The 25,684-nt window shown below is 40.3% G+C and overlaps 1 protein-coding gene across 3 annotated transcripts; it reads left to right on the forward strand.

Moving 5' to 3' along the window:
- LOC109416543 (vacuolar protein sorting-associated protein 4) lies at positions 1-25,446 on the forward strand. 3 transcript variants are annotated; one of them, XM_029856104.2, is made up of 6 exons: positions 1-160; positions 437-622; positions 751-1,139; positions 23,658-24,368; positions 24,529-24,660; positions 24,763-25,446. In XM_029856104.2, exons 2-5 carry the CDS (start codon positions 487-489, stop codon positions 24,628-24,630), a joined length of 1,338 nt encoding a protein of 445 aa, XP_029711964.1. In that variant the 5' UTR covers positions 1-160; positions 437-486; the 3' UTR covers positions 24,631-24,660; positions 24,763-25,446. The 3 variants fall into 3 exon arrangements, with proteins under 3 accessions (XP_029711964.1, XP_019546166.2, XP_019546167.2); XM_019690621.3 differs by having other exon boundaries at positions 24,529-25,446; XM_019690622.3 differs by lacking the exon at positions 1-160 and adding an exon at positions 208-373 and having other exon boundaries at positions 24,529-25,446.
- Positions 25,447-25,684: the final 238 nt, after the last annotated feature.

Raw genomic sequence — 25,684 nt, forward strand, 5'->3', positions numbered from 1 at the left:
TTGATAGCTGGTGCTGCCGGTGGCGATGGTGTTTTTCTCCGAACGCGAAGAAAATTGATTAGCGGAGTCAAAAATTCCCAAAAACAGGTCGCAAAAGTTGCAGTTTGTAGTTTAATTTACGCTCCGATTTTTCGTTTTAAAACATTTTCCACTTGCATAGGTGAGTTAACAGGTGAAGGAAAGTGAAATGTGAGCGGTTTCGAAGAATTTGAAGATTTTTCATCCGCGCATTGTTTGTATGTTGGCAGTGTACGTCACTTCGAGTAGAGTACAAAAATAATCAGATTTACGAGCCCATCCGGATTAGTCATCCACTCATTAATGCAACTTGGAATTGTGGCTCGGTTTTAGTGTTTGGTACCGGAAAACAAATGTGCAGTTTACGTAAATAGTTCGAAAAAGTGATAAAAAAGTCGTGATTTTCTGTTTCCCACAGCGTAACTTACATTTGGCCCGAAGGTAAACAACCTCCAGGAGAGGCAAACAATGGCTGCTGGATCAACGCTGCAGAAGGCGATCGATATCGTCACGAAGGCCACCGAGGAAGATCGCAACAAGAACTACGAGGAAGCGTTACGCCTGTACGAGCACGGAGTGGAGTACTTTCTGCATGCCATTAAGTGTGGGTATTTCAGTGGATATTCCGAATCGATGCGCGTCGATGGCCTTGAACGCTGCTGGATGAACTCTGGCTGGCCGTGACCTTTCGATGCTGGCAGGATGTCTAATTCTAGCTACTTCTAATTCTAGACGAGGCACAGGGAGACAAGGCAAAGGATTCGATTCGAGCGAAATGCCTTCAATATTTGGACCGTGCCGAGAAGCTGAAAGCCTACCTAAAGAAGGGCAAAAAGAAGCCTGTCAAGGACGGTGGCAGCAGCAGCTCGAAGGACAGCAAAAGCGGTGGCAAGAACAACGGTGATAGTTCCGATTCCGACTCGGATGATCCGGAGAAGAAGAAGCTGCAGTCCAAGCTGGAGGGTGCCATTGTTGTGGAAAAACCGCACGTCAAGTGGTCGGACGTTGCCGGCTTGGAGGGCGCCAAGGAAGCGCTGAAAGAGGCCGTGATTCTGCCGATTAAGTTCCCACATTTGTTCACCGGGAAACGCATCCCCTGGAAGGGAATTTTGCTGTTTGGGGTAAGTTTAGTATAACTTATTGCTAATTATTTATAATTGATTGAAGGGTTCCTATAGCCACATCTAAGGCCGTGGGTGTTCAGTATGACCATTCTAAGGGCGACGGGTTTGATTCCCAGTCGCTCCACGAACCTTTCGTAATGCAAATTTCCTTGACTTCCTTGGACATAGTATGTTTGTACCTGCCGTACGATATACACATGCAAAATTGTCATTGGCAGAAGAATAAATGTCAGGCTTTTCCCCAGTGGGGACATTACGCCAAAAATTAGTAAACGAAGATTTGATTTAAGATTTACGAATTACAAAAATTAGATGCTCATTTTATCTAGGTATTCGATTTTTCGATTCGATTTTAATAGAGACGTATGTACTACATTTAGAAATAGCTAGCTTACTTATCTTACCGATCAGGCTGGGGTGGCCTCTGCTGTACATAGTAGCCGTCTCCATTCCACTCGGCCCATGGCTGTTTGTCTCCAGTTCCGCACTCTGCGTAGGGTCCGCAGATCGTCCTCCACTGGGTCACCTAGCTCGCTGCGCACCACGTCTTCTTGTAGCGGTCGGATGACTCTCGAGAACCATTTTAGTCGGGTTGCTATCCGACATCCTGATGACGTGACCCGTCCACCGTAGCCTCCCGATTTTCGCGGTGTGGACGATGGTTAGTTCTCGCAGCAGTTGATGCAGCTCGTGGTTCATTCGCCTTCTCCAAGTCCCGTCTTCCAACTACACTCCGTCGTAGATGGTACGCAACACCTTCCGTTCGATAACTACAAGGGCGCGTTGGTCCTCTGCACGTAGGATCCATGTTTCGTGCCCATAGAGGACTACTGATTAGACCAGCGTTTTGTAGATAGTTAACTTCGTGTTACGGCGAACTTTATTCGATCGTATAGTTCTGCGGAGTCCAAAGTAAGCATGATTTCCTGCCACAATACGCCTCTAAATTTCTCTGCAAGTACACGAATTCTTCAACCGTCTCGATTTCATCACCGTCAATTGAAATTCGGGGTGGCGGGCGCGGTGATTCATCCCTGGAGCCCTTTGCCATTATGTGTTTTCGACACATTAATGACTAATCCGATTCGCCTGGCTTCACTCTTTGGTCGGATGAACGTTTCCGCCATCGTATCAAATTTACGAGCTATACTGCCGTGAATCGCATATCAGTCCCATCTTTGTTGGATTTCCTATGCAAATGGGACTGATATGCGATTCAGGGCAGTATAATATCAATATCATCAGTGAAACCAAGCAGCTGAACGGACTTCGTGAAAATCGTCCCACTCGTGTTTATCCCCGCTCTCTTTATTACACCTTCTAACGCAATGTTGAACAGCTAGCACGAAACCCTCTGCGAGATTCGAAGGGACTCGAGAGTGTCCCTGATACTCGAACTACGCACATCACTCGATCCATCGTCGCCTTGATCAATCGTATCAGTTTATCCGGGAATCCGTATTCGTGCATAATCTGCCATAGCTGATCTCGATCGATTGTATCATACGCCGATTTGAAATCGATGAACAAGTGATGTGTGGGCACGTTGTATTCGCGGCATTTCTGCAACACCTGACGGATGGCGAACATCTGGTCCGTTGTAGCGCGTTCACCCATAAATCCAGCCTGATATTGCCCCACGAACTCTCTTGCAATCGGTGATAGACGGCGGCATAAATTTTGAGAGAGTATCTTGTAGGCAGCGCTCAGTAGTGTGATCGCGCGGTAGTTCCCGTAATCCAACTTGTCGCCCTTTTTGTAGATACCTTCCATCCATTCCTACGGTAATACTTCCACCTCCCAAATCTTGGTGATGACCCAGTGTAGTGCTCTCACCAGTGCTTCTCCACCGTGTTTTAGTAACTCGCTTGGTAGTTGATCTGCTCCAGCGGCTTTGTTGTTTTTCAACCGGCTAACCTCCTCCTCAATGTCTTGGTGGTCAGGGGCCGGAAGTCTTTCGTCCTGTGCACATACTCCTAGATCTGTTACCACGCCACCTTCGGTGCATGCAACGTCGCCATTGAGGTGCTCATCCGCCACTTGAGGTGCTGCCGCCACCTCTCGATCACCTCACGCTCGCTCGTTAGAATATTCCCTTGATTATCTCGGCACATGTCGGCTTGTAGCACAAAGCCTCTGCGTGAGCGGTTCAGCTTCTCGTAGAACTTTCGTGTGCCCTTAGCGCGGTACAGCTCTTCCATCGCTTCGCGATCTCGTTCTTCCTGCTGGCGCTTCTTCATCCGGAAGACGGAGTTCTGCCTGTTCCGCGCCTGTTTGTAACGTGCCTCATTCGCTCTTGTACGGTGTTGCAGCATTCTCGCCCATGCTGCATTCTTCTCGTTTTTCAACTGTTCACATTCGCCATCGTACCAGTCGTTTCTTTGATTCGGGGTCGCGAAGCTTAGTGCTGTAGCCGAGGTACTACCTATGGCGGATCGGATGTCCCTCCAGCCATCTTCAAGTGTAGCTGCGCCAAGCTGCTCTTCCGTTGGTAGGGTCACTGCTAACTGCTGCGCGTAGTCTTGAGCCACTTCTACGTTACAAAGTTGCTCGATGTTGAGCCGCGGCGTTCGACTTCTGTCGTGGTGATAACTGTCGAAAGTTTTGAGCGCATGCATACAGCGACTAAGTAGTGATCCGAATCTATATTCGCACTGCGGTATGTGCGGACGTTGGTTATATCCGAGAAGAATTTACCGTTGATTATAACGTGGTCGATTTGATTTTCTGTTTGTTGGTCGGGTGATCTCCAGGTGGCTTTGTGGATATCTTTGCGGGGGAAGAAGGTGCTTCGGACTACCATACCACGGGAAGCTGCAAAGTTTACACATCGCTGGCCGTTATCATTCGATACGGCGTGCAGGCTGTTTCGCCCGATTACCGGTCTGTACATTTCCTCCCTTCCTACCTGCGCGTTCATGTCGCCGACGATGATTTTCACGTCACGCGGCGAGCAACCATCGTATGTTTGATCTAACTGCGCGTAGAACGCTTCTTTCTCGTCATCGGGTCTCCCTTCGTGTGGGCAGTGGACGTTGATGATGCTGTAGTTGAAGAAACGGCCCTTAACTCTTAACATGCATATCCTTGCGTTGTCGCATCTTGCCCAACACTATAAATCCTGTTCCCAGTTCATTGGTGGTAGGGTAAGAAATCAAGCTTTGAACTAGTCAAATTGTAATCTTAATTTGAACCATTTCAAAATTCATTAAAACGAAGTACTTTTCAGGCAAATATTGTCCCGAAAAAGATGTTAAACAGCTTTCCGTAATATAACCTGATAGCATGGACTTTAAAAGCATTGAAAAAAGCGTTTTTGTAATGGAAAACAGGCAATTGAAAAATCACTGTGATTTCATCCATTTCCCCCAACAGAAAGCACATTTTCGGTGCACTCGTACAGCTCATGCATTGTATAACACGCAATATGTGAACACGTCAAATGAAAGCTTATTTATCGTAGAATCGACCAACTGAATAATATTCCGCATTATTTGTCATAAAATTATCAAATTTAAGTGATTCTTACTTGGAGAATGTTATCTTAAGTTGAACCATTTGTAATCTAAATTTGAACTAGTAAATGGGGGTGAGCTTCTAGTGTTGGCCTGTAGATTGCGCTAGTGGTTGCTTTGTTTACTCTTGGGGGATGAAAAAATCCAAATTTAGTTTCCAAATTCCTAGAGAATTTCGAACATTCTGAGTTGGGATTCCACTGCCTAATGAAAAATAGGTATGAGAATTAGCAGATTCATGTGATTTTTCATTGTTTAGCATGAAATTGGCTGTTTTGTGAGTTGCTCGAGCTGCTGCCGCCAGTAGTTCAAAATAAGATTAAAATTGGTTCAAATTATGATTACGATGGTTCAAATTAAGATTAAAATCATTATTGATGAAACATAAAATATTTCAATGAAATTCGGTGCAAATACAAACTTTTTGCCATTTAACAGAAAACTTATACCCGTGGCTTTCATGTACATACGATTTTGCCGTAGTAAATTATTTCCATATGGGAGAAAAAATCACTTAAAATTGGCACTGCTTCAGAAAGCCGCAGTTTGGTTCAAATTTTGATTACCTACCCTACCACAGCTTTGGTAGAAGGTAGCTGCTCGATGCCCGCTTTTCCACTAGACCGATGCAAGTTTTGAAATTTTTGCTCCCCTAGGCTTAAACGATGCCATTTTGGGTTCTGATCATCCTACCAAAATTTGAAATTATTCGGATCAAATTTGACTGAGCACACGCCATTTAAAGTTTGTATGGAAATTACTATGGGAAATGTTATCTTTCATTTGCACAGGCTGTAGTATTTTTCTATGATGTCTTAAGAATTGAACCTATATTGAGTCATATAGCTTACATTGTCATCTATCAAAATGCCAAACAAACATGACACGTAAAACCTATAGAAAAATTGTTATTCAATAAAATTGAATTTTGAATCTTTAGTAATGACGTTTTACTTTCCTTTTTGGGAACACCGCGGGAGGAAAAATTTACCTAGTAGGCAAGGACAAATTGAGTAGTGCAATGTGTCAAAACGAAAACAGAATGAGCTGCACTTGAAGGGGATCCGATGAAGGTGAACTCCTAATAAACATTTTTTTCCTGTGATTTCCTGAAATTGTGATTCCGCGCACCAATGTAGGTGCCTGGCCACTGTAGAGTCGTCCCCGGGAAGCTTTGGTTCCATTCAATCCTTTGGACACGTCCACTCCTCTTTGCTCGAATTCCTCTCCTCCATTAGATTCCCCATATCCGCTCCGCTTCCAATGTGTAACCACTCTGATTATATGTTTCGTGTCCTTTTCGTTTGTTATTGACGTTGCTGTCATCCGCACCGCTACACTCGACCAAATGCCACTCTCATATCTCTTTACATAACTCTACATCCTTCTCCTCGTCCAGAAAATTTCAGGAACTGAAAAAAAATCTTAATTTATGCATCTAGTGGTGACGCTACCTTTCTCGTCAAATATGTACCTACGATCTTTCCATCTACGTTAAGCGAAGTGTCCCTGAAACCTAGTACAGCCTTGTTTTAATTTTATCACACCATCCGCGCATACCTTTATATCTCATAAATACATTTCCTGTTACATTTGAAGCGCAATCTCCTCTTCCTTTCCTTCCTCCATCAGCATACTGCAGACAGTCTGAGATTCGCTGTGTGGTTAAGGCTTTTTTACGGCATCATCAACATCGGCAGCCATGTTGGATATGTGGCTCGAAATTTAAAAGTGATAATTCTCTGCCACCAAAGCGAATATTGCGTCTTGCTTTGCTTTATAGATTACCGTGCAAATGTTCAATCGACTGAAATATTTGTTCACACGTCAAACACCAAAGAAAATAGCAAGTAAACAAACCGATTATTCCATGCACCACCCAAAAAGTGTAACAGACGCTTAAAATTTCTAGCAGCGAAACGAACCAATGTATGCTGAAACTGGTGGGAACATATTGTGGTGTGACAAAAAATTTCTGCAGGGGGTCGAATACGGTGCAAAAAAAGCAATATTCTTATGAAAAAGTATCATCCTATTTGCTCACTCGCGGTAATTGCAATGATACTTTTTCTGATGCGTTGCTGCAGAATTGACCGTTTTTTATCACTTCAAAAACGCGAGGCAAACAATCATTGAACATCAAAAAGTCAATGATTCGTTTGAAAGCTTAGTGATGCATCAAGACACCTTAACTGCAGCTGCAGGAACATCTTTCACGATCAAGGGGCGCCGTAAACTTCCGAGATACAATCCCGGCGACCAGGTGGTGCCACCACATGCAACTCTGTCTCTCGCTTTGCAAGAAGTCATCGGATACATTCAGATCTTCACCTATGTCCAGATACTTGGAAACGAGCTCTCAGAAAATCGACGTAGACGTGGACGATAGCACTTTTCTTGTTCCAGTGCCATGTTGGGATCAATCTTTAGCTCTTTTGATAGCCGAGGATATTGCACGGACCGCTCGAAATATACTGGCAAAAACATAGACTAATTTTAAGACCTCGATGTACCACAGAAAATCATTAAATTGTGTGTATCTAGTCCGGTACCCAACCATATTCATTTCCGTGTATTTGTTTTGTGTAAATTGCCTTTTATGTAAATTATATTTAGCGTATTATATCAATCTGACAGTAAAGGACTACTTATAAATTACGTAATTGGGTAAAGAGGATTGTTCATAATCTGCAAACTCGACTGCGGAAAAATCGCTATCATGACGCCGTTGGTAACACCGAAGAGATGATACACGATGTGGAAATGGGGTTTATCAAAAAATACAATCAATGCACATGTCTACCAACGAAAGCTAATATCCGGAAGGTCACCGTTATCATGCATCATCATCACTATCACCATCATCAGCATCATCATCACCATCATCATCCCTATCATCATCACCATGATTATCATCATCATCATCATCATTATCATCACCATCATCATCATCATCATCATGATTATCATCATCCATCATCATCATCATAATCACCATCATCATTATCATCACCATCATCATCATAATCCTCATCACCATCATCATCATCATCACCATCATCATCATCACCACCATCATCATTATCACCATCACAGCATCATCATCACCATCATCATCCCTATCATCATCATCATCATCATCATCGTCATCACCATCATCCATCATCATCATCATCATCTTCATTATCACCATCATCAGCATCATCATCACCATCATCATCATCATCATCATCCATCATCATTATCATCACCATCATCATCATAATCCTCATCATCATAATCCTCATCATCATCATCATCCATCATCATCATCCATCATTCCAGAATCGGTGAAAAGTACTTGCGGCGGTCCGGAAGTCTGCGCACTTCCGAATTTGCTGCCTCTGTTGGAAAAAACTTTCTCTTAGCAGATCCGCTGGGAAAATCACACTTCCCCCCGACTGAAATCCTCGCATTCGCAATGCTGCGAAACCATCCCGTCACACTATGTTTACAACGCTACGGAGCTATCCGGACTCGTTTTACCCTTGTCTAAGTTGGCGCTTCGGAACACATCCGGACTCGCATCTTTTCTGAAGCTTCGAAACACATACAAGCTCTCTCATTGTTTTCATCATAGCGCTTCGGTTTACACCGGACTCGCTTCTTTTCTAGCGCTTCGGAACACATCCGGACTCGCTTATTGTTTTTTCATGGCGCTTCGGACTCGCTTCTTTTCTATCGCTTCAGAACAAATCTGGACTCGCTCATTGATTTTTCGTGGCGCTTCGGTTTTCACCGGACTCGCATCTTTTCTAGCGCTTCGGAACAAATCCGGACTCGCTCATTTATTTTTCTTATGGCGCTTCGGTTTATACCGGACTCGCATCTTTTCTAGCGCTTCGGAAAAGTCCGGACTCGCTCTTTATGGCACTACGGTTTTAGCCGGACTTGCCTTGGTGCGCTTCGGAATACATCCGGACTCGCAATCGTCACCTCTTACTCGTCTTCCGTTCTCCTTCCTCCTGCTCAGGGAAAAAAAACTAGACCACTGAAAATACATACCGGCTGCGCCAAATTGTAGAGTCGTCCCCGGGAAGCTTTGGTTCCATTCAATCCTTTGGACACGTCCACTCCTCTTTGCTCGAATTCCTCTCCTCCATTAGATTCCCCATATCCGCTCCGCTTCCAATGTGTAACCACTCTGATTATATGTTTCGTGTCCTTTTCGTTTGTTATTGACGTTGCTGTCATCCGCACCGCTACACTCGACCAAATGCCACTCTCATATCTCTTTACATAACTCTACAGCCACATCCTTATTTTCTGTATACCGATCCCCAAAGAGCCCACTATAAAAAAAAATCAGGTCACGATCTTACTACGTTTGATCACCATCACCATGAACTTTAACTTTATCTTGTTATTGGGAGGTAAAGTTCAGTATGGCATTGGAAAAGCATTTTTGGGAATGATTGAGACATTTACTGGTTGAATGAAAATTAATAAACTTTAAGTATCAGTTCGTCTGTGGTTAAGGATCCCTGAACTCTATGGCTTAACTTTATTTAACATTTAACTAATATATTAGACTATAAACTTATTGTTCTGGTCAACCCCAAATCGATTTTAAATTATCTGGATTATAATGTGTAATACCTAATTAATGGTATGACCGCCGTGAACACCCGGATGAAGGATGTTTTGAGTTGCCGAATATTAGCAATAAATTGGCTCGATTCGACCCTATCGTATTGTATTTCTGAGTATCTGAAAGTAGAAGAGTATCCTCTTAGGTAATCCACGACTTTTTGTTTCCAGCCGGTTATTTTTTGCCCAATTTATAATCACACAAATACTTGGTGCTGCTGTAGTCGTTTTTGCTTCACGCCTTTGCATTTCCATGTTGACATTTGGCATTGCAAAATTTTCATGTGGCCTACTAGGCATAATTTTCCTCCCGCAGTGTTCCCAAGAAGTAAAATAAAATATCATTGCTAAAGATTAAAAACTAAATTTTATTGAATAACAATTTTTTTATAGGTTTTACGTATCATGTGTCTTCGGCACTTTGATAGATGGCAATGTAAGCTATTAAAATCAATATCGGTTTGATTATTAAGACATCATAGAAAAATATTACAGCCTGTGCAAAAGAAACACGAGATTTCCCATAGTAATTTCCATACAAACTTTAAATGGCGTGTGCTCAGTCAAATTTCATCCGAATGATTTAAAATTTTGGTAGGATGATCAGCACCCAAATTGTCATCGTTTAAACCTAGGGGAGCAAAAATTTCGAAATTTGCATCGGTCTATTTTCCACACTTTCTGTCCAGTCCAACAAAGTTCCTGCAACGCCACGATGTCGAAGTTGCGGGGATGTAGTTTGTCGTAGATTATCCTGTCACATCCTGCGAAACCTAGTGACTTGCAATTCCATATTCCAAGTTTCCAATCGTAGTCCTTATTTCGTCGCGTGGGTCTTTGCCGATTGTATCGAGTCGTATTTTCTCCTATGTTATTCGCAATGGGGATTTTTACGGGTGGTTTTTTGGGCCTACGCCAACACTCCTGTCTCGCCGGAGGGCCATCGTGCCAGTTCTGTTTAACGTCCCAACCAACACTGGGACGACCACGCTGATGGGGCTAACACCTTGGGTCTAGCTGGGCGTGGTGCAGCGTTTCTTACTCAGCCGCTGGATGCCAGAACAGACGCTGTTTGAGCCGCACCTCCTTGGTGAACAGACACTCGGATCGTACCTCCTCAATCTAGCTGAAGTCAGAAGGACAACAGTGCCCAGGCTGCACTACCAGCTAAGCACACAACTCTTAGCTGGCGGTCTTTGTCATCGCTTGACCCGTGGAAGCATGAGGTAGGAACTTGTGAGGACCAGAGCTATATTGGACGCTCTCCTTATCGACTCACCGTTTTGCAGCCCAGCTTTTGATATATTGTGCTTATTAAATTATCGTTTAAAAATGATAAAATTTCTGAATGCAAACTAGAGTGACTTTGGATATCCCTTTCGGGACGGAGAGCCAAAAACAGAAATTTCCATACAAATTGCTTAAATTTGGCTCTTCAGAACTCTCAGACTTTTTATTATATCAACATTTTTTCTTTGGCATTTGCAAGAACTACTCTTTAACTTTAGATTCCTAGCTTTGTCCACCTAGACAAATCAAAAATTAAAAATTTGCGACAGATACAACTTTTTCATGTTTTACTATTTTTGTTCACTTTTTGTTTAACTTGTTGTGATAAATCTCACACATAACATAAACAAAAGTTTGTTTGCACACATGCAATTATATGTAATGGTTCAATATATAAAACAATTTACATGAGCATGAGATGACCGTACAATTCGTAGTTGCTACTCCGTTACTGACCAGAACTAGAAATCCTCTACATAGAGATAAGCGGAAGTTACATATGTCGATTCGGCAACGCTGTTCATTTTGTTTACATCAGCTGCCAACACTTGATTCAAAGCTAGATGTTCAAACTTTGTGCGTGACTTCGTAGTGGTTCAAGTTGTTTTGTTTACATTTTCTAATTATGGTAGATTTTTTTTTTTTTCAAAATTTTGAAATAAAATAGCGGAGCAATCGATGAAATATCGGCAGAAATGAAGCAAGAAGCAGCAATGAAAGTTTTTTCGAGAAGTGCAGCAACAAAAGTTTCGTCATAAGCTTGAGCTTTTGAAAGCAGAATTAATTAAATTCTATCTTTTTACTAAACTTACATATACCGTCAATTTCTCGATACTAAAAATAAATAATTTTAATTTATTTAGTTCGGATTGCAATACCGTTCAATCGACGCCTTCTTACAAACGATCAGCCTGTTCATTTGGCTCACACTTTGACAGTTCTTTCTGCACGATTGGCTTACAATGGCCGCCTCCGCAGATCTCTATAATGTAGGATTACTAACCAGAACAGTCAACATTGCCCAGGGAACCAAATGGATGGGGCCTGGGTGTAGCTTTCCATCCCCAATGTGCAATTTTGAAGGTGCAATATATAAAACAATTTACAACAGGTAAACCAAAAACTAAAAAGTTGAAAAAAATACGCAAAACTGTTACTGCTCAACAGCACAATTGTGCTGGTTCGTCACGAAAAGGATATAGGGCACTGCATAAAATTCACTCTTACAGAAATTTTGTAAACAACAAGCCCAAGAAACGTCAAAATTCCATACTAAATCAAAACAATGCAGTGCCCTATTATCGGAAGGTTTGTTCTCTTCGTGATTAGGGATTTTTGAAGGCCAAATTGCATGAAACTTGGTCCTATAAGTGGGTTGGGAAAAATTGAGGTTAACTTTGAGTCCAACAGGTTTAAGAAACAAACCATGACGAAGAGAATAAAGCGGCCGAAAATACGTAAGTTCCTCTATTAGAATTTTTAAGAAGAGCAAAACTATTTGAATTTATTTAACTTTTCCCACTCTGATGAGACGATGAATCACAAAATGCAAACCGTACTAAACACAAAAATACACTATCGAAGAATCCCCTTCTTTCCACATGGGCTAATCCTCATAGGAAACTTGAAAAAATTACCAGGAAGAACACAGTTTTAGGAAAAATCTCGGGGAAAATCCTACGAGGAATATTGGAAGGAATCACGAGAGGAATCCTTGAAAGAATTCAGAGATAAATCTCGGGAGAAATCTCAGGGGAATCCCAGGAGGCATCTCTGGATGATCTCGGCAGAAATTGCCGATAGAATCCCGGGAGCATTCCCATAATAATAAAAGAAACCGAGAAATTTAAGAGGAGTTTCTGAGAGAATCTTATAAGAATTCCTGCATGAATCACATACGAAATCTTCCGAGACGAATATATGAAGGCAAGGCATCCCTGAAATAATTTTAAAAGGAATAAATAAAGGAACTACTTTCTACTTTAAGTCATGAACACTCATAGTGGTGTAGAGGGTCGAATTGAACGGCTTTCTGGTCAGTTGTACAAATGAAGGATGTCTCGAAAAAATCGTTCAAAGAATCCCGGGGAATCTCGAAAAAAAAACGAAGGAAATCCTGAAAGAATCCCAGAAAAATCCCTAAAAAATTCCTAATAGGGTTTTGAAGTAATATCTCTTAAAGAATTTCAATGGGTGCTCCTTCGAATATCCTAGAGTAATCTATGGAAAATTCCTGGGAGCATTATATGAAAGAATCCTGGAGCAACCCCTAGAAAAATCCTTTGACTAATCCCAAGAGGAGTTAATGTGGAAATCCTGAGAGAAACTTCAGGGATTTCTCCGTGGAATCCCGGAATAAATCACTGGGGGGAATTCCTAATGATCAGAGGCGTCGCGTCCGCATGTGCAACATGTGCATTACACGTGTAGCTAAAATTGAAATTTCGTGAAAAAATATGTTTGACACCCATATGAATTTAACGGAAAAGTGTGTAACGATTTATTTCAGCTTTCCCCTATCTTTACTATCCCCAACATCGCGCGCAAACCACATGACGAGCGAGAAGCAACTTGCATAAAAGTAACGCGGGAATCGCGATCTTGCACACTCTGAAAGAGGAAACATCTTATTGGAAAGCGGTCCTAGTGCGATAGTTCCCGAGCAACGGCTGTGTGTATAGGTAGGCAAAGCGGCACCCATCTGCTACGCACCGCATGCTTTCGCTTGGCTTCCAAACAGCAACACGGAAACCTCGGTTGGAAACGCTCTGGCGCATATCGTATTCCCGTAGTGGTTTAACAGTATTGGTTGCTGGCTGAGAAAAATTTCAAACACATAGGCAATCAACGTGTGTCATCGCTTTGGTGCACTTGATGCTTCTTCGCATAGCTTTTGCAAACGGGGGTGCGGCGCTCACTGTTTCGTACTGATCTCTCGCGCAAAAACGTTTCGCTCTCCCAGTAGGGTGGTCGAAAGCTACAAATTCAAATAGCGCTACAAGTTATTTTGTCAATGAAGATTCGAGAATAACTTCTGATTCTAAACTCTAATGCTAGAAATACGTATTTGTCAAAATGTACCGTTCTAAGATCGATCGCATATTGCCTAAACAGAAATCTTAAAACCTGTCTTTTAAAAAAATTGGCAGTACGTCTCCCGGGAAAACTAGTACATTTTAAATATCGTCACAATGTCAGATACTAACTGTACTTAGATTGTATGAAGTTTCAAACTAGACAAAGTTATTTTCCCAAAGGAAAATAGACAGTTTCTGTGATCGATTAAGATCGACAGTTTTGGATGTGATAAACATTGAATTGTCGACTAACACCTATTTTTCTTTAAAAAAGGTAGATTTCCATAGAGTAAACCGTATTAAATTTTGAACGGTTAGCGGTAAAATTATAGTACCCTCATACGAGCAGTTTAACCATTAAAAAAAGATCCCATAAAGTGAACTGGAGTGAAAATCAATTTATGGCCGTATAGCCTGTCCCAGATCAATGGCAAGTCCAAGCTCACAAATAAACTAGCACTTGTGTATGTCCAAAAAGGGGAAACTTTATTAGAAGGAGGTTAGGGAATCACATTTTAATAGTACCGAAGTAGTAATGTATCGTTCCGATTAAAATTATAATGATCAATCAGGCAAAATTTAATATGTAAGGAAATGGGATGGAGGGTGATTTGAGATGGCTAATAACTGGTCTACATAATTTATGAAAAATCTGCAAGTGCACATGTGGCTAAACGAGGCACGCGACGCCTCTGCTAATGATATTCTATGGGAAATTCTGGAAGGAACCCCGAGTAGAATCCCTAAGCAAACAGGGTGTCTACTACCTGGAAAAACCTGGAAAATCGGGAATGTTTAGGAAATTTTATTTAACCCTTTGTTTCCCACAAGGTTTGTTGACATTTAAAAATAGCCAAAATGGTGTCTAAACAAATCACCAATACAAAAGATGTATAGTTTTATTCCAAAATATCGATAGAAATGAAAAAAAAATCGGAGAGGATCGCCTATGATCCATTGGGAAGGTAGATTTTTTTTGGAAGCAAATTTATATATTTTTTTTATATATTTGTTCTTTTTTTTCAAAAGTAGGTATATATTTATAAATCGTACATTATAAATACCGATTTCGCTATTTATTTAGCTCTAGAGCAAAAACGAGCAGAGATATTTTGGCCAATCTTGGCATAATAGTTCATGATCAGTACGCTGATCATAATGTAAATTTGTAAATAGTTGAATTCTGTAAATAGTGTAATTGTAAATAGTACCTAGAGATAAGTTATACCGAACACGCAACTAATTGTATCCGTCACAATATTTTCACACCACACTGTATACATTCAAAGCTAAACCCACTCCCATGAAGACACTGAAATTGAATTGTAACCCAACCCAGCAATAGTACAAAATAGACACCCAAAACAATCGGTCGCGTTCTATTCTTTTATCCCGGCCTCGCTCAATAAACCCAAGTTTAAGTGCAAATCATATCAGATCGAATATCTATCCCCTTCCGAAACCGTCTCTGCGGTAGTGGCCGACGGTGGCAATAAAACATTCAATCGATCGTCAGATGTGCGTGCGTGCGTGCGTGAAGGCACAGTGAAAAGAGTGGGATCTGGTACCTACCGTGAAGTGTGTCTGAAGGTGTTGATCGTGCCTACAACTTGTGATACAAGGATCGAAGAAGCGATCCTAGTGGCAATTCCAACGTTCCCGTGATTTGGTGCGCCGCTGTTGCTACAGCGGGCAAGAAAAACCTCCGGTGGCCGGCAACTTGAGCTCCACGCTCGAACAGTTCATTAAACATATTCAAGCATGTGATGAAAAAATGGAAATGATCTAACTTATCCAGTTTTGTATGAACAGTGCAAAGTAGTGGATCATCTGTACAACAATAAAACATTGGGTAGTATATGAATAAAAAATAGCGAATTTTATTACTTGTAGATCTACTCAAAAATCCACAGAGTTTACTACATCATGTGTCTGAATAAAAATGTTTTCGATTATGTAGTGCTAGCGTATCCATCTAGAAAATCAGCTACAACGGTTTTTCTAGATATTCTGTCAGTGTTTCTTTCTGGAATTTCTTTGTAAATGCCTCTTAAAATTCCTCCCAGGGTTTCTTTTTACAAGATTCCTTCCGTACTTTTCACGCCTTTTGTCTTGGTATTCATTTTTGAATTCCTTCCGGAGATTCTTCCGGATTCCTACCAGCATTTTTCCATCATTCGAACATTTTTTCCGGTATTCTTCCTTGAGAATCTTCCAGGATTCCTGGATTTCTTCTAGAAATTTTACCGGGATCATTCAGAATTTCTCTTGAGAATTTCCCAGTATTGCTCCCAGAGTTCCCTTGGCTTTCTACCAGGATTTATCCTGAGATATCCGCAAGAGTTTTTCTCATGATATATAGCAGATGTTGTCGCGGAATTTCTGTCAAAGTTTCTCTCGGTATTCCTCTTGAGGGAGTTATTCCTGGGATTGCTACTAAAGCTTCTCCGACGATTTTAAGGAGTTTTTCACTATTTTTCGGCAGGAATTCTTTCCGGGATTTCTCCCAAAGTCTTTCCTGAGATTTCTTGCTAGAAATTTCCGATAGCTTGCTTCTAGAGTTTCTCCTTGGATTTTTTCTACAGAAATTTCAGCTGGTATATTTTCCAAAGCTTCTCGCGGGATTTCTTTTGAAATTTCACTCGGAGCTTCTGTGAGAAAGATTCCTTCCGGCGTTGATCCTGGGATGTCTCTCAGAGTTTTTCAGAATTTATCCTGGACTTTCTCCTAAGATGTTTTAGAGAGTCTTCTGGTATTTCTTATGGAGTTTGTCCCGTATTTTTTTCGGATATTTATCAAGGCTTTTCCTTGTAGGTAGTTGATTGTCTAATTTCTTGTAGTGATCCACCTGAGATTATTTTCTTACAGATTTTCTCCGGATTCCCAATGCTCTTTCAGGAATCTCTATCAGAAGTTATTCCGAGTTTTTGAATGCTCCTCCTTAGGATTTCTTAAAAAATTACTCCCGGAGTTCCTGCACGTTTTTTTTAAACCAAACTTCTCGAAATATCTCCTGGGATAACTTGCGAGACTTCTAACAAGAAATTCTTGGAGAAATATCTGAAGGAATCCCTGTCAAATTTTGCGAAAATCAACGCACGGACTCATTGAAGAAAAGAGGAACTATGAAATAAATCCTGAGTGAAACTGGGACATCTCGGAACAAAAAAAGTTCTGCGGACTAATCCCAGGAGGAAATTTATTTAAGGAAACTTAAGGAGGATCTCTGAAAACCTCTAAAAATAATCCCGGAGTAAACTACGTGCGAAATCCCGCAAGGAAATTCACGTGAAATATCTGAAAACTGTGTCTGGAAGAAATCTCTGGAATATAACTTCTGTAAAAACCCCTAGAGAAACTCTTAGGAAACCATCCCGAAACAACCAAGAAACATTCCTGGAAGAACTTTGGAAAGACCTCTGGGAGGAATTCAGTGAGAAAATTTGGAGGAAAGTCCGGTCTCTAGCAGAGACCCCGTGAAAAAACTCGAAAAACCTGAAATTGTGGAAAATCCCGGAAGGAGTTATTTATGGAAGCAAATACGTAAAAAACTCTGGACATACATCGGAAAACTGGAGAAAGCCAAAAAAGAAAAATATTTCATAATTTTAAAGAAAAACTCTGCGAAAAACTGTAAATAAATTTAAATTTAAAGAAGGAATTCTGGAAGGATTTGAAGGAAAAATCATGGGTAGAATTTCGAAATCCCAACATTACTACACTACCAGCATAGAGTACAAACATCCAAGTTCAGATTCGAAACTGTGTATGGAATTTAACGTTCATATGTTACATAATCTGTGGAATTGTAGGTGGAAATGTTAAAAAAATTCTTGCAATTAATCCAAAAGAACTTTAAGTAAAGTTTAGAAATATTCCTCAACTGATTTTTGCATTACATTCAAAAGAGTTTTGTTAAACAGTTCATAAAAGAATTCAGTGATTTGGTGGAATCTCTTGTATAATAAATCTTGTGCATTTTCCTTAATTTTTACCCTTCTTACACCCATAAGAAGGGTATAAATACCGCTTGGAAAACCGACTTTCGATCCGAGGCCCGCAGGGCCGAGTCACATATACCAATCAACTCAGCTCGACGAATTGAGCAAATGTCTGTATGTGCGTGTGTGTGTGTATGTGTGTGTGTATGTGTGTGTATGTATGTTACAAAAAAATGTCACTCACGGTTCTCAGCCGTCTGTTGACCGATTTGAGTTCTCTTGGAAGCAAATGAAAGCTACTACATCCTAGTAGAACGCTATTGAATTTTGTTTTTATTGGACGTTCGGTTACCGAGATATCTTTCAAAGAGTGCTAGGGAGTAGTACAACTTAATTATTTTAGATATTTTTGACAAAGTGTATCACCATAAATTTCTCAGCCGTCTATCAACCGATTTGGGTTCTTGAGGCCCCAAACGAAAGCTACTACATCCTAGTAGAACGCTATTGAATTTTTTTTTTGATTGGACGTTCGGTTACCGCGATATCTTTCAAAGAGTGCTAGGGAGTAGTACAACTTAATTATTTTAGATATTTTTGACAAAGTGTATCACCATAAATTTCTCAGCCGTCTATCAACCGAATCGAGTTCTTAAGGCTCGAAACGAAAGCTACTGCACCCTAGAAGAACGCTTTTGAATTTCATTCCGATTGGACATTTTGTAACCGAGATATCTTTCGGGGAGTACTTTGGAGTAATACAACTTAACTTTTTAAGAGGTCTTTGCCAAAATGCTTCATAATAAATGAATCAGCCGTGTGTCAATCGATTTGAGTTCTCTCAGCATCAAATGAAAGCTACAGCATCCAAGTAGTATGCTATTAAATTTTATGCCGTTTGGACATTTTGTTTCCGAGATATCTTTCCACGAGTACTAAGGAGTAATGAAATTTACGCTTTTGAGAGATTTTTGATAAAATGTATCATAATACATTTCTCAGCCGTTTGTCAACAGATTTTTACCCTTCTTACACCCATAAGAAGGGTATAAATATCGCTCGAAAAACCGACTTTCGATCCGAGGCCCGGAGGGCCGAGTCTCATATACCAATGAACTCAGCTCGACGAACTGAGCAAATGTCTGTATGTGTGTGTGTGTGTGTGTGTGTGTGTGTGTGTGTGTGTGTGTGTGTGTGTGTGTGTGTGTGTGTGTGTGTGTGTGTGTGTGTGTGTGTGTGTGTGTGTGTGTGTGTGTGTGTGTGTGTGTGTGTGTGTGTGTGTGTGTGTGTGTGTGTGTGTGTGTGTGTGTGTGTGTGTGTGTGTGTGTGTGTGTGTGTGTGTGTGTGTGTGTGTGTGTGTGTGTGTGTGTGTGTGTGTGTGTGTGTGTGTGTGTGTGTGTGTGTGTGTGTGTGTGTGTGTGTGTGTGTGTGTGTGTGTGTGTGTGTGTGTGTGTGTGTGTGTGTGTGTGTGTGTGTGTGTGTGTGTGTGTGTGTGTGTGTGTGTGTGTGTGTGTGTGTGTGTGTGTGTGTGTGTGTGTGTGTGTGTGTATGTGTGTATGTGTGTGTGTGTATGTGCGTTACAAAAAAAAAGTCACGCACGTTTCTCAGCCGTCTGCCAACCGATTTGAGTTCTCTTGGAAGCAAATGAAAGCTACTACATCCTAGTAGAACGCTATTGAATTTTTTTTTCGATTGTACGTTTGATTACCGAGATATCTCTCGAAGAGTACGTATGAGTCATACATCTAAACTTTTTAAGATTTTTGACCAAATGTATCATAATAAATATTTTGGCCGTTTGTCGATCGATTTGGGTTCTCTTGGCACCAAATGAAAGCTACAGCATCCTGGTAGATCGCCCAGAAATTTTATTTCGATTGGACATTTGGTTACAGAGATATCTTTCGAAGAGTACTTAGGATTTATACAACTAAACCTTTTGAGATTTTTGACCAAGTGTATCATAATAAATATTCTGGCCGTCTTTCAACCGATTTCGGTTATCCTGGCACCAAATGAATGCTACAACATTCTAGTAGAACCCTATACAATTTTATTAGGATTTGACATTTGGTTACCGAGATATCTTTCAAAGAGTACTTGGGAGTAAGGTTAACTTTTTGAGAGATTTTTGACCAAGGGTACCATAATAAATATCTCAGCTGTGTGTCAACCGATTTGGGTTCTCTAAGCACCAAATGAAAGCTACAATATCCATGTATAAGGCCTTGAAATTTTATTTCGATTCGACATTTGATTACTGAGATATCTTACGAAGAGTATTTCTATAAATTCTTTTTTATTAATCTATTCACTTACTTGATATCTTGCATTAGTTTTTGACCAGTCTATGGGAAATTATTTTTCAATAAATAATGCTGACAAAGTGTATTGTTGTTTTCAATAAAATTATAAATAGCAAATTACAAATACACAGGAATTTTATGAAAACTAACAATATGTTCATTGAAAGCTTTGAATTTATATATTGTGGGAAAAATGCAAGAACCGGACAGCCAGAATAACTAGCTAATGCCAAAACTGATTAACTTAGTAGATATATCATTGTTGTCCTTTTTGCACCATAACCATGAATACCAAGTACTTCGGAGCTAATTTAATCGACTGATTAAGAGATATTAGACAAAGTATACCCAAGCAACCAAAAGTTCGGATAAAATAGCATGTTTGGGCTTAATCAGCTATTCGAAGGTATATGAATAGCATTCTATTCAGCTCACTTTTTAAGTAATTAACCGAACTTCAGTTCACAAAAAGTACACTTGTGTCGCTGAAAGGAACGCTATTCAGCTTGAAAATAAACTTCGAAAAAATGAAAAAAAATGTTTAGTCCTCAAAAGTAATTTATTATTAAGAACCATTAGTTCATGTGGAATCCAAATTGACTAATACCTTGAAATAATGTTTGATGTTTTTTACTTACTGAGATTTGAACTCGGGATCTCCTCGTTGAAAGTCGGTGCCTAACCACTACTCCATGTATGTGTTGTTATGCACTGTGGGATTTTACTCAATGTGCTGATATCATATAGTAGAGCTCAATCAGGTTCGCGTGTGAACTTTCCCTGAACTTGGAATAGTTTTTGAAGTCGAAAGTTCGAAAGAAGTTCACGTGGAACTTCTTGTGAACTTACGCAGTTTGACATTTTCAGTTTGTTGTGGTTCGCAGTGCAAAGCAATAAATTAAGGCCAGTGTATCGACTTCAAGAAAAAAATAAGTTTTCAGCTTGGTTTTCAGTGAATACGATTGCGTCGATTACCGGTGCGCTGCAGTGACAAGTGAGACGGGTGTGAAAACATCCAGCAAAGCTGGACAATTTTTGTGCGCAGCCGAAAAACCCCCGGCGGCATCCTGGGGGGAACAGTTTTCCGCTGCGGGAGCAGCCTTTGATCCATACAATACGGATCCTTTGCGTTGATTACAAGTAAGTACGTTCAAATATTATAGTGGAACAAAGTGTACTTGTGGAATTAACACAAGCTGTGGCTGCTGGGCTCGATTTCCGAGTGATTTAATTGAATAAGAACTTCTCCCCGGCCCCGCTGTCGCCGAAGTTCAAGTGAAGTTCACTTTTGGTACGGTTAATATTTATCCGAACTTTCAGTAGTAAGTTCAAAACAAGTTCGGAACGGATGATTTCAAGTTGTTGGAATATGTTCAAATGAACTATATTTGAATTTTAAAGGCACGCAAAAGTTCAACATGAGTTCGGTTAATATTTGATTGAACTCTGTTTTAAAGTTCAACATAAGTTCTTTTTGAACCTTTTTTCGACTTTAATGTCGTTTTGAAGAGAAGTCAAAAGCTTGTACATGTACTTCCAAGTTCATAAACAATACAAGAGTAACTTTTTGGAGAATTAAGTTCAACGAAACCTGGAATTGAACCGAACTTGAACTTCTGAGTTCGTTCTTCAAGTGGAATCCGAACTTTTGGTTGCTTGGGTATCTCGCTGATTTTCTTATCCATTTGTTAATCGATTCAAGGTCTTTTGGCAGTTAACAAAAGATACAATATTCCAGAATATGTAAGCTATTTTTTAAAAATTTCACACAAGATTCCAGAAGGTGTCTGGCATTTCTGGTAGTCCATGGTCCATGATGCTATTTTGGAAACCAATTCACTAGATGCCAAATCCACAATATTTTCTAGAACTTTTGGTCCATCACACAAAATAAATATTTTAAATACAAACTATTGTTGTATAGTTTTAATAAGTGTAAGAAGGGTTCTGTTCACCATAGGTGGATTAAATCGGGTTTTTTACCTTCAGTTTAGTATAGAAGCTTTATAAAATTTGGTCTATTTTTTATTTATTAACAAAATTTTACCCTGGAAACTCATTTTGTTTTATGAGTAGATACACTGCTAAAGGAATTCCGAAAAAGTCTCTGAAGAAATCCAGGAGAAATCCATAGAAAAAATACCGAGTAGAATCTCTGAAAACGTCTCTGAAGTAAAAAAAAAAACCTTAGGAAGAATCCCGAAGGAATATCGAGATAAACCAAGAGAGAAATTTCTGTATCCCTGAATGGACCTTGGAGTGAATATCTAAAAGAAACCTGGCAAAATCAATGAAGAAATCCGAGGAGGAATCAACGAAGATATCCTGGTAGGAATCCCGGGTGGTAACCCGTATGACGAACTCATGAAGGAAGTCCGGGAGAAATCTCTAAAGAAATTCTGGAAGAAACCCCAGGAAGGATTCCGGGGAACTCCCAAGCTCGGAAGGAATGCCGGGAGAAATACCTAAAGAAATCACTGAAAAAATCCGGGAAGAATTCCCTGAGTAATCCCGTGAATCAGTATAAGAGAAAATCCCTACAGAGAATGCGATAAGGATTAATAAAGGAATCTTGGAAACAATCCCGAAAGAAAATTCGGTAGAATCGCGAAAACCGCTGAAGGAATCCATAAAAGAATATCGTAGAAATCTATAAAGAAATACCAAGCGAAATCTCTCAAAGAAACCAGGGAAGAATCCCTGATAAATCCTTGACAGAAACCCAGAAGAAAATTCTTAAGAAATATCAGGAGAAGACACTTAAGGAATCCCGTGAGAACGTAATGAAAGAATTCCTGAAAAAAAAAATAACAGGAGGAATTCTCAAAAGTATCCTCAAATGAATCTCGGGAGGAATGCTCGAAAGAATATTGAAAGGAGTCCTGGGAGAAATCCCTAAACGAATCCCAGGAGAAAGCAATGAGAGATGTCTGAAAAATCTTTGATTGGTATCCCTAAATATATGAAACCCGTGAAAAAACGATAAATAAATCCCTGAAAAAATAACTTAACAGAAATCCAGAAGTATTTCCAGGAGGAATCTTTACCACAATCCTAGAGGAACCTCTGAATGAATCCCAGGAGAAATCTTTAATTAAAATCCGGGCAGGATCACTGACAGAATTCCGGAAAGAGTCCCGAGCTAAAATAAATACCTTCAGGAAAGCACTGTTGTTGTGGTAGAGGGGTAAATAAACCCACTTTAGTATGAATCCCTTTGGGAATACCGAGAGGAACCACAGAAAAAATCTCGGGAGGTATTCTTGGAGGAATCCTTAGTAGCATACCGGGAACAATTCCAGAAGAAATCCCGGGACAAATCCCTACAGATTCTTGGATAAATCCCTGCGAGAAGCCTTGTATGTAGACCAATATATCCGTGATGCATGTTGCATCATTGCCATCTATTTCAATAATTTTTAACTGGAAATCTTTTCCACACATACTGTTGATGGCTCGTATTCTCCCTATGATCGCATAACTGTCCTATATGAACAGAAAACCCAGCAAATATGGGACTGATGTGCGGTCATAGGCAGTAATCATAATCTGCAAAGTTATTCAGCCTGGTCATTTTAATAGTCGCATTGTATCATCGCTGATAATATCTATAACTAACTAGGTAATTTATAAAATTAAACAACGTGATGAAACAGGAAATAATAGGAACCTCGGTATCTTATCTTGAGTGATCATTAAACTAAGCAAAACAGTTTTGATTCTTATTTAACAATTTACCATTTTTTATACTTCACAGCCACCCGGTACCGGTAAGTCCTATCTGGCTAAGGCAGTAGCCACGGAGGCCAACAATTCGACGTTCTTCTCCGTTTCGAGTTCGGATTTGGTATCGAAATGGCTCGGCGAGTCGGAAAAGTTGGTCAAGAATCTATTCGAGCTGGCCCGAACCCATAAACCTAGCATTATCTTCATCGACGAAGTGGACTCGCTCTGCTCGTCCAGGTCGGACAATGAAAGCGAAAGTGCCCGTCGAATCAAAACGGAATTCCTGGTCCAGATGCAGGGCGTGGGCAGTGATAACGATGGAATTTTGGTGCTAGGCGCCACCAATACTCCTTGGATTTTAGATTCCGCCATTCGGAGACGTTTCGAGAAACGTATCTATATCCCGTTGCCTGAGGAGCATGCCCGGTTGGTCATGTTCAAGCTCCACCTGGGAAACACGTCCCATTGTCTTACGGAGGAAAACATTCGGACGCTGGCCAAAAAGACGGAAGGCTACTCCGGAGCGGATATTTCCATTGTGGTTCGTGATGCTCTGATGCAACCGGTACGAAAGGTCCAATCGTCGACACATTTCAAGAAAATCACCGGCCAGTCCCCTGTCGATAAGGAAACGATTTGTGATGATCTGCTGGTCCCATGCAGTCCGGGTGATGCCGGAGCCATCGAGATGACCTGGATGGAGGTGCCTAGTGATAAACTGTCTGTACCACCGGTTACAATGGTAAGTTTATTTGTGTTTGTTCTATGTTACATTTTGCTGTACTATCTCGAGGTCGTCATTAGCCCCTTGTCGATAATAGATTAAAAAAACTATCGAAACCGCCACTTACCCTATGCTAGATTCTAGGAGTTCTCAATAAGTAAATCTTTTTTTTTTGCAGGGCGATATGCTAAAATCGCTTTCCAGCACCAAACCGACCGTCAACGAGGAAGATATGAAAAAGTTGGACAAATTTACGGAAGATTTCGGACAGGAAGGCTAGACCGTCCGGGTGTCGTCAAGAGTTGGCTTCGTAAGTTCGTCTTTGCTTTCAAAACTCTATTTCAACCGTGTTTTCGATTTAGTTTGTATCTAACGGCTTTAAGTGTCGACCCTAATCGGTGGTAAATTTTAGAGCGGACTCGTGGAACGTGGACCATAAAAGTGCGCTGGATATCTGCACGGGGATATTCCCAATATACTTAATAGATTTTTATTTTTCTGAGTTCCAATACAGATTCAAACTTCATCGGTGTATAAATACGAATCGTTTTCGAACACGTAGTGAGATAATTTTACTTTTTCCCACTTTACTTTCTTTCCGCCTTTTACGCTATGAAATTGTACGAATAATATATAAACATACACTGATTTGAAAGAAGTGAAAAATCACTCCAAAAACAGTGCCGTTTCATTTTTTTGTATCCATCCATATTCTGCAAAGAGTGGGCTCTCAATAGTGTACCTAATCTGTATACTTTCGGAAATGTCCATAAGTCGCGTTGCGTATAGAAAAGTGATTATTTTGGCAGAAATATGGACCCAATCATATGATATTTGTGGGTTCATGTTTAAATTTTGAGTAAAGGGACACAGATAAACGCAGAGTTTATGACAATGGTAATTTTTGCGGGACGTAATTGATGGACATTTCTCTACATATAGTAAATGTATATGCTGCGGTTGGTTGGACACTGCTGAAATAGATTCGTGGACATTATTGCTATTATAGATTGGCAGCAAACGAAAAACAAAAAAATGCTGATGAAATAGGAATAAGTGAATGAATACTACTACACTGTTATAATATTGCTGAAAATTTCGTTGGTATATTCAGTTGAAAGAAAGCCATTTATCTTATGTTAACAATGTGCTACAGTCCCTCTAGTAACGCTGTAGTTTGAATAAAGGAAAACACGACTTCGACAGCTTATTAACCCTTTATAAGGCAGTGGCAACTATATTGCCACTGCTTTATAACAATTTATTTCGAACTTTTTTTTTGGTTTACGCAAAAATGGGACTACTAACAACGCCTGGTATTTTTTTGGTACTAA

Source organism: Aedes albopictus, chromosome 1 (assembly GCF_035046485.1).
Source record: "Aedes albopictus strain Foshan chromosome 1, AalbF5, whole genome shotgun sequence".
In the NCBI taxonomy this organism is placed as follows: domain Eukaryota; kingdom Metazoa; phylum Arthropoda; class Insecta; order Diptera; family Culicidae; genus Aedes; species Aedes albopictus.